At 39.5% G+C, this 9,343-nt stretch overlaps 1 protein-coding gene across 1 annotated transcript in view; it reads left to right on the top strand.

The window, feature by feature from the left end:
- The first annotated feature begins 606 nt into the window (after window positions 1-606).
- LOC143185330 (uncharacterized) overlaps window positions 607-9,343 on the top strand; it is a 42,960-nt gene continuing 34,223 nt past the window's right edge. Inside the window, exon 1 of the mRNA XM_076388280.1 lies at window positions 607-932. Coding sequence (XP_076244395.1) covers window positions 869-932 — 64 coding nt within the window. The 5' untranslated portion in view covers window positions 607-868. The remainder of the gene's footprint in view (window positions 933-9,343) is intronic.

The raw sequence follows: 9,343 nt of genomic DNA, 5'->3' as shown, positions 1-9,343 counted from the left end.
CTTACAAACCACTTTATACCAAAGAAAACCGAAACAACTAATTCTCAAAGCAATGAAATCAAACAGCTTGAATTGATCACCCATAACCCAGCGATCTCATCAAAATTTCCGACAGGCGAGCATCGACGCAACGCTCGTTGCGTCACACCGCGTCAGGAGGATCAGGAACGCGCAGCGTCGCGCGATACAACCAAACCTATCGTCGTTCCCCCTAAATCCGCTAATTACCCTGTCGTCATTGTCCACCGACAATGAAACCCCGTTCTTAATTAAATTCCATTCACGGCGGGGAACGCAGCGCCCTCTGCCTCCCCCCTGCCCCTCGTTCCGCGAAGTCTTTCAATTAATGACCCCGCGCGTCGCTTCGACGAAAGGGTCCGTAATGATAGCGGCGCCAGGCCCCGTGGTTCAGGGCGAAACAGCGGCAACGTCAACGAAGAAAACGTGGAAGGTGGGACGAGAGAGAAAGAAACGCGCTCTCGCCACGGCGCCCCACCAAATGGAGCCTGGTGGCGTGAGCGATCCGCGCACGCGCACTCAGCGCGCGCCTTTAAAGCTTCGTGCCGCCAAAACGCGTTCCTCGAGTCAGTCGTGCATAGCCGGTCACGCGGTACGGTTTGTGGCTGTCGATGAACGGGGACGTTTCACTGGCCACTGTGAATCGAGGCTGACCGATTGTGCTGAGAAACGTGTGTCCAACGCGTACGTTCGTTTCCTGACACCCTGTTGCAGAGAAACGCACGATTTCTCGTTTATAAGACGTTCGACTGTTTATACAGTGCGCAAACTTATTTCATTTCGCCCTTGGCGCGCTGGTGCTTTGGCTAGTGAAGGACATCTGTGACAGACTGTTCGAGGGCCCTTAGAGATGAGAAATCTGGTGGAGAAGCAGCTGTCCTGGCTCGCCTTGCTTGTTACTACGTTCTACTCTTGTGAGTACATAGTAATTGTTTATTAGGATTTTTAATCGAGCGAATGGTTTTTCGAGTGACTTGAGAGTATGTATCGAAGTTGGGGGATGGTTTGTGGGGAAGTTCGGGAATGAAATGGAGCGAGGGAGAATTGTGCAGTGCGTGGTGGGGTGATTTTTCGTGGTTTGAATTTGTTGCGGTATGGTACCGAGAATTGGAGTTTTTGAATTCGAGAGGGAGCTCTGGAGGTGAAGAGCCTACTCTCGATGGAAATACTAGACGGACGTTCGTAGCACCGTACTCTATCTTTAGCTGTTTTCGGCCTATTCCTAGCTTGTTTTGCTCGCAGTATTTTAATAGCCCGAGCATCCGATCTCTCCGCATATGCGTCTTTGAGAAACCGTAAATTTGTTTACTCGTTCCTACGACTAACCATTAACTGACCTACGGGGGCAGTTTTGTTTGCCTGGCCTTGTTTTCCATTCAGTCCAGCGTATGTCGTACGACTGTTAAACACGTAAACAATCCAGTTAAAGCGTTTCCACATCGAGACAATCTTATATGTCAACGATCACGATCTCTAGCGTGTCGTCTATTCCAGCTGTGTTACTTCATCGTTCGCGCGAAAGGATCTGAATCAGTTCGAAAATAAGAACGTAATAAATAACATCGAGATAACAGATGCTTAATTGGTCAATTAGAGATCTCTGTTGAGAATGCAATTGCAACGAGCTCTGAGGGTCACGCATGCCATATGTTGTGCGACATCGGTTCGTTTATTAGAGTCCCGCGCGAAACGTGACGACGCTCGGGAAAAATTGAGTTTCCCGATGGTGGGAAATTTGTTGTTGTTGATGTGGCACAGGCGCGAGTAATTAATCGTGAAATTCTAGAATGCTCGGTTGGATAGACGAGGTGCGCGATCGGTGGATTTTCTCGTGGCACGATACTAAAATAGCGCGACGCTTACCACGTGGGTGAGTCTCTCCGTTACATCGTACGAGATGACGTCGCAGACGCTGATTGGCTCACCAGATGGGCGTGCGTCTGGCCTTACCTCGGCGGCATGTAGCGATAGAATCGAGCCTCCAATGCTACGTGACTTTCGAACAATTTTAATTGCTGAAGTAATTCGAAAAAATGGTTGTATTACGAAATTATGTGTTACTTCTTCGTGGTATCATCATTTTCAGGGCCTGTTATGCTAAATATAGAAGCCTTCGTTTGAAAATGAAGATTTAAGAGGTTGAGCATATGCTTGATTTTTGTAGGAGAAATTTTGGGAGATTTTTGGCACAGTGTTTTTGATTCTTTATTCCAAGAGAGATCTAATTTGTGGGATATTGGAGTAAAATTCGAAAGAATTTTAATTTGAATATTCTGTTTTCCTTTAACTCTCATTCAACCCTTTTAGTACCTTAACAGTTCTCAGAGTACCTCTCAGAAGTATCCTGAAAAGTGAAACTTATTTTATAAAGAAATACAGCGTCGTTACACGTGTTCAAATTGTATTAAAATTGTAAAGCAGAATCAGCTCCAAATTTTTCAATGAATTTTTCAATTTTTCAAAAAATTGATTTTACCTAGAACTACCAAATATTGACTTTCACATATGAATTAACAATCGATTTGCAAATTTCAAACTCTTTTATAAAAAAAGAAATTGTACTTTCGGAGCTATAGGGGGTAGATTATCCATATAGTTAAGCATACATGTACAATTTAATTTAAAAAACAGGAGATAGGAACGTCACCTAGAGGCCTAAAAATAAAATAAGTTCGATACATTACCCGTATGTAATTTCGAAGTAACATGGAGTTACAAAGGGTTAATTACGAACTATAAAATCTACAAAAGTACCCTACTACATCCCCTCAGTAATCTCCAACGTCTCGACCCATCACAGGTCACTCCCTGCAAATTGAAAAAGACAGATCCAATCACGAAAGGTTTCATGCTCCGATCGGTCTCAGTCCCATCGCTATTAGCGACTCGTCGTCGAAGAAAATAGCACGTCAAGGATATTTCGAATCCGCATAGAGGATGGTCACAGCTCGAAAACACCGTCGAGCTCCTTTCCTCTGCGTTGGCCATTCTCTGACGAGGAGAGCCGGTTTCTTGCGGTGCATTCCACCGAGCGTAAGTTCTCCTTTCGTAACCAGCCGCGTAGCGAGCTAGTGCTCGCGTGCACGCCACCAGCCAAGGCACAGACGGACATCCGGTCATCAGTCGCTTCTTTCTCTTTCCGCGGAGGCTCGGTCTTCGCGGAATGCGAAGTCGCATGACGCGATTTTCAGACTCGTTTCCCTCGACGAGAACCCGATTTTCCACGTGCTGAATCGATTACGATGCCCTGGGTCGGATTCTTCCTGGAACCGAACGTCAATTGCAAAACCTTGGATCGAGTTTAGCGAGTTGGAATACTGCGGTACCATCGTTGACAAATGTTTGCATTGACTAGGGCGGTGGTTTTCGGTATAGGTTACGCTCTGCGAAGCTAAGCAGCGCTTAGAGACCAAACACTCCAACTTTTGGCTCCTCAAGGTCGGCAAGCTTCTTTGAGCTTGGAGTTTGGTTTCGTGTTTGCATTCTCGGTAGGTAATGCCAGTGTTGGACGGGACCTTGGTGGCGTTGAATATTGATTAGTTCAAGGAGAGATATCGTGTCATTTGGATTTTAAATATTAATTTCGGAATTGGGGATCTTATGGAACTCCAGGTTTTGATAGATTTTGGTAGAATTATTGCGTCAAGTTCTTCCTAGTTTTATTTTACTTAAATATGGAATATTCAATGTTTAAAGTACTTATGAAAATTTAATAAATATACTTATCATACATAGATACAACAATATTAAAAAATCTAAATAATTTTCCGAAGGCAATAGTAATGTCTAATAACAGAAAAGTACTTCATATACATTCTAAGGAGCTACGAAGCATAAAGAGAGAATATGAATAAATTTAGTATTGTTAGTATGTAGAAATTTTCAAACACTTCACGCTCTTCGAATTACTTATGCAGTTATCGAAGATAAAGTTTACCTTCTTGCAAATTGTTTACTCTCTCTCTCTCTCTCTCAATAAAAGCAAGAAAATTATTGCTTTTCAAATTCAGTGTGTGCGAAAAATACACAAACCCAAGCCCCTGCTCATTACGTAAAATATTCCACATAATTTACTCGTCCAACAAGTTTGACCGCAAGTCGTTTAACTCCTAACTAGCGCGAGACATTCTTTTCAGAAAAACAGTCTGCGTATATCCGGGATGCCCCGGAAGCACCGCATAATTGCTTCTAACTGCTGTCCATCACACAATGAGCTCTTAAGATCAAAGGAAACCGTTAGCGTCCTAAACTACTCGACCTTCCACGTTCCATATTCCCAATTACGTTTGAAAAATTTGGAGCCATCTTTCCTGAAAAAAGGAAAAATAGCTTTTGCAGTCTTCGGTCGAAAATCACACATCTTCTATCTTCTTCCACTAGTTCCGCTCTTTGACCTCATTGTACCTGTTCTCGTACAGGGGTGAACTTTCTTCGTGACGAATTATTAAATTACTTCCGTCCCCGCTGAATAGTTCGTTTGAGAACGATGAAGCAAGGCTGTGCCAGGGAACAGCGAAAATGTTTTGCTAGCAGAGCCAGAATTCTTTTGGCAGATGCTGGCCAGGGATAAAGCTAAGCGCGTGGAATTTAATCACGTTAAGAGGGTTCATCGGCAAACCGTTCATTAAGATAGGATATTGGGATAGGTCAGTGTACCAGATGAGCCTTGGATGCTCCAACTGGCGATTGTCGACCGACTCGGTCTCTAAACACAAGCGTTCCAAAGTTCGTCGAAACTTGGAGCTTTCAGCGTTCATAAATAACGACCAGCAACAAGCTCGTCCATTTAGCTGGCCGTGCAAATTGTTCGTGCCGCGAGGTCGACGCCTCCCCGTTCTTTCTGTTTCGTGCTAGTTTGGCCTTTTTATTCTCTATTTTATTTTCCTTTCATTGACTCGCAATCAACGAGCGCATCAAGAATTCCCCGGCGAATATGGAAAACAATAAAGTCGAAGCTGCGTGGTCCATTTGATCTTCAGGTATTTTCGACGGCTGGTCGCTTTGTATCGTTGATTCCGTTCACATACTGCTTGCTGTTCGATTCAGAAATTTCGATTCCTCTTGGCAACTCCCATCGGTCCTGCGGGATGTTTGATCTAGTTTGCAAAGGTTAGTTGATCCGACCTGCTCTGGTATACCGAAATATTTGTTCCCTTTGCTTTCTAATACGGCTGGAAATTTGTAAAATTCGAACTGCGATGTTTCTAACGCTTGAAGGGTTTTTGGTTTTGTAGAGTATCCGAATTTGCTCGAGCTATTATGCGTTCAATCTGCGTTGTTGTTGGATGAGTTAAGTAGGGAATATGTGGAGTTTGAGGGTTACTATAGTTAAAGAATTTGACAAAGCCGCAGTTTTGTTATAAGGAATAAAAATAGAAAAGTGGATTAGGTAGTAGACCCGATAATCAATCAGTACCTAGTAGTCGATCATTTCAATGAATAGTAAGATAGGGTTACTTGAACCTTTTGAAATTGATCACACAATAAATTTATTACGCAATAAATAAGTAAACAAATAAATAAGTATTTTAAAATCATTATTTATTGAAGTGATCGACTACTGGGTACTGATCGAGTATCGAGTATATCTTAAATATAGCTACTGAGTTCTTCTTTCTTAGTAAATATCATTAATTTAAACAATGTAAATTGACTATTTGAAAAAGTCCTCCCCTTTTACTTCAGTTTAAACGTATTTATTCATTAAACGAATCGATATCTTTTATTAAACGATTGACTACTGGTTCAACTACCTTTGATCCTCTGATCTTAAAATTGTACAGAAATGGAAAATGGAAAATAATGAGTAAACAAGCATTTCTATTTCTATTCAAATAAGAGAATTTCTTTTCACAGTTCACGAAACTAATATTTCCACCCTGTAGCACTCTCCTGATCTCAGTGTTTTACAAAAATATTGGAAAATAATGAATAAACAAGCACTTCTAGTTACTTCTATTCAAACAAGCCACTTCCTTTTCACAGTTCACGAAACTAATATTTTCACCTGTAGCACTCTTGGGTCTGTTCAGAACTGCAAATCTCGAACTCGTTTCCTGCTTAATATTGTCGAAGTTTTATCGAAAGCTTAAACTCGTTCGTCCGTTTCCATCGCAGGCTTCCGATGTAAAAATCCTGCGGAAGATCGTTGGTGTAGCGCCATCGCGTTTTACTAGCAGTCATAACGAACTTCCGTCTAGGCATTTCATCGGAACATCGGGCTTTATAATTAACTCTAGAGTTTGCGCGTAACCAGGATCGTTTCGCAGAGAAATCGCGCGACCAGGAAAGTTTTGGCACATGAAAAGCAGGGTCGCCCGTTGGCAGGGTCATGCATCTGCTTCGTCGAGATTTCGTCGAGCGGAGCCAAGAATGACTTGGAGGCTCGTCCCGATCTCGATCATTTTACGTACATGCGAGGGATTGGAGCAAAGTTTCTTGCGAAACTTGAGACGCTCATTCGTCTAGGGTCGTTGAAATTCATTGATTGAAGTGGCCGAGAAAAGTAGGAGATTCTAAGTGATTCCACTCTGTCTAAGATATAGCAATTCTGAGCAATGAACTCTAAAGCGAAGCTATTCTGAAAAGAGAGTTATAAAATATTGAACAAGGTGCTGGCTCTGGCAGTTACAGTGTCTGAGAGAGTAGTTTAGAACACTTGGCTCGCTGTGTATAATGTTACGGTTCTTGTTATGTACACATATGTACAATTTTTCTCAGTTATGTGATATATGTAAAGAATGCAACTGAACGCTATATTTCCCGAAAATAGAAGAAACTTTCTATTAAAATCCCATTTAGAAGTCTCGAAATCGATTTGGCAAAATGAAGAATCGATTTAGATGCGTAAAATTAAATAGTGATGAATTTTTAAATACTGTATTTTGAATAGCATATTTTAAACAGTTCATTTAAAAAACAGCAAATCAATTGAGTATTCTTGCTTCTGACCGCGCAATTATCAAAGTGATTACATTAATTAAGTACATGTTCACAGTAACTTGTGGGACAAAAAATGGCTCTGAAAGTTTTTTTAGTTCATTTCCTGGGTTACAATTTACTTAATGGAAAGGTCGTGCTCCGCCTCTGAACTGTGTGACGCTCCGTACGTTATCTTTATCATTATGTATTACGTTGTCATTAGACGAAGTAATATTATATATTTAGCTGACGCGAGATGTACTGACGATGCGCGATGACAGCGTTATCGTCGACGTTTTGTCTATTATGATGATGATAACGAACGTCTGCTGCTACGCTGTCGCTGACCTGGTCAGAAGTTCCATGGCTGCTATTACAGCAGTTGATTAATGTGCTAATCGATTTTAATTATATTTATGATTACATGATAATATGACAATTTTTTCTTTTGTTTTTTGTTCGTCTAATTTTAAAGATTATCTCCATTCATTTTTATATTATTTAGCGTATTTTGCAGTATTTAATAAATTTTCAATACTAAATAATTGTGTAAATATAAAAACTAGATCAACAGAGAGAACATTTTGGGAAATCGATGTGTATGTCAGATTTTAATTAATTGGAAAACCCTTAAATTGAATTATACGAATCTGCATTGTTTTTCCTGCGAAATTCCGCTGAACATGTTTCCTTTTTCGTGTTTCTGTCATAACAACGAACAACGAACGCATATGTCTGTAATTGTATGTAATTACGAGTTAATATTCTTCGTCATCAATGATCGTATTTGTGATGTGGCGTAATAACTCCAATTTGCTTATTGTTCCAACTACATTAACTTCACATAACTGAACTGAAACAGATTTATTTTCAGAATTCATATGTACGCTTTCCTCTGTCGTATTGTGCATTCAGTTGTATTTTTTGTGATATATGTTTCTATCGACTATTGTCTGATAAATAATTTCTGAGTTTGCTAACTTGCAAAGTCTGTATCATTTTAATAACACGACGATTCAACCTGTACGATACATTACCTGTATTTTACAGTTTCATTACAGTTTCGTGTACTTTTTCTTTAGTCAATGGAATAATTATTATATTCCCAGTTAACAAACCGTCACTGTTTGCATTGTTCCACGCTTGAAACAAAAGTGAGCGTGAATTCATGATATGTGAAACTATTCTATTTATTGTCTCCCTTCATTTCACAATTATCTACTGCTTTATTTCTCCTGTAAAAAGTGTCTCTCTTTCACTTCTCTTCTCTCACAGAAATATAAAACGTGTCCCAAGTGATGATGCATCTCTATTCGATACATTATATTTCCGTTTCGTGAGTCATAGTTCATTAAAAATCAAGTGGTACAAGCTGTATTGTCTGCATCAGGAGTTTTAGTATTAATGGTTCAAAATGAGTGTTTTACAAAAAATTTCACAATTTCACAATTGCTATTGAAACCTAAAAAAAAGGGATTTCTATGAAAATTATTCAATGTAAATGTTTTAAGTTACCAAATTAATGGAATTATTAGTTTAGCCAATGGCTTCTTTGTGAAATTAGCGCATCGCATAAAATAGCTGAAGGAAGCAATAAACACAGTCGATGCACTAATTAAATTACTCATCCCTAGTGAGTAATTTTCACTCTGAAAGGCGTAATGTGTATGTATGCACAGCATAGGTTAACTGCGAGTTATTTTGAACCTTCATCGTAATAATGCGTTCATCGTGCTAATTGTTTAATAAATAATATTGCAGGTAATTATGCAGAAAAAACGATGCAAAAGCTTGTGAAAGGAAATGAAAATTTAGGTTTTTAAAGTTGTTCATTTGTAAGGGAAACACTTCCATCTATCGCCTCTGTAAACCACAAAGCGACACTTTAGAGAATCGATTTACATGTTACGAGCCCAGACGGACTATTACGAGGTCATTAACAGATTTTATTAACCTAATGCACTTCTACGCCTTCACTAATGATGTTATTTGACTTGTAATCGACTCTGTACATGCAGAAATATTCTATTCTGCTATTTTTTTTTTTTTATACAAAAAAATTAAAAAGATTTTGGCGTTAGAAATTTTCTTTCTGAATATCAGTTCCAATATTCCATTACTTCAAAAGAAGATATAATAATTTTTTGTGCACGGATGGCTGCTTCAAAAGAGGGTGATACTTGAAACGTGAAAGAGCACTTTAAAGGAAGTTGATATTTCAAATGATGGCCGTATTTGAAATGAGATGATACTTCTAAAAATTGGTCATGTGTGTCATATAATTGGTTCTCATGAATCTTCAGTATGAAAATCTATTTTTTCTGATTTGCATAAAAACAGTTGTAGATTCATACACTCTTAAAAGCACTTTAAATCTTTCGCTTTAAAGTGATTTAGAACCTCG

This window comes from Calliopsis andreniformis, chromosome 2 (genome assembly GCF_051401765.1).
Source record: "Calliopsis andreniformis isolate RMS-2024a chromosome 2, iyCalAndr_principal, whole genome shotgun sequence".
NCBI classification, from domain to species: Eukaryota; Metazoa; Arthropoda; class Insecta; order Hymenoptera; family Andrenidae; genus Calliopsis; species Calliopsis andreniformis.
The sequence above is the reverse complement of the archived record's forward strand: the minus strand, read 5'-3'. Positions and strand labels throughout refer to the sequence as shown.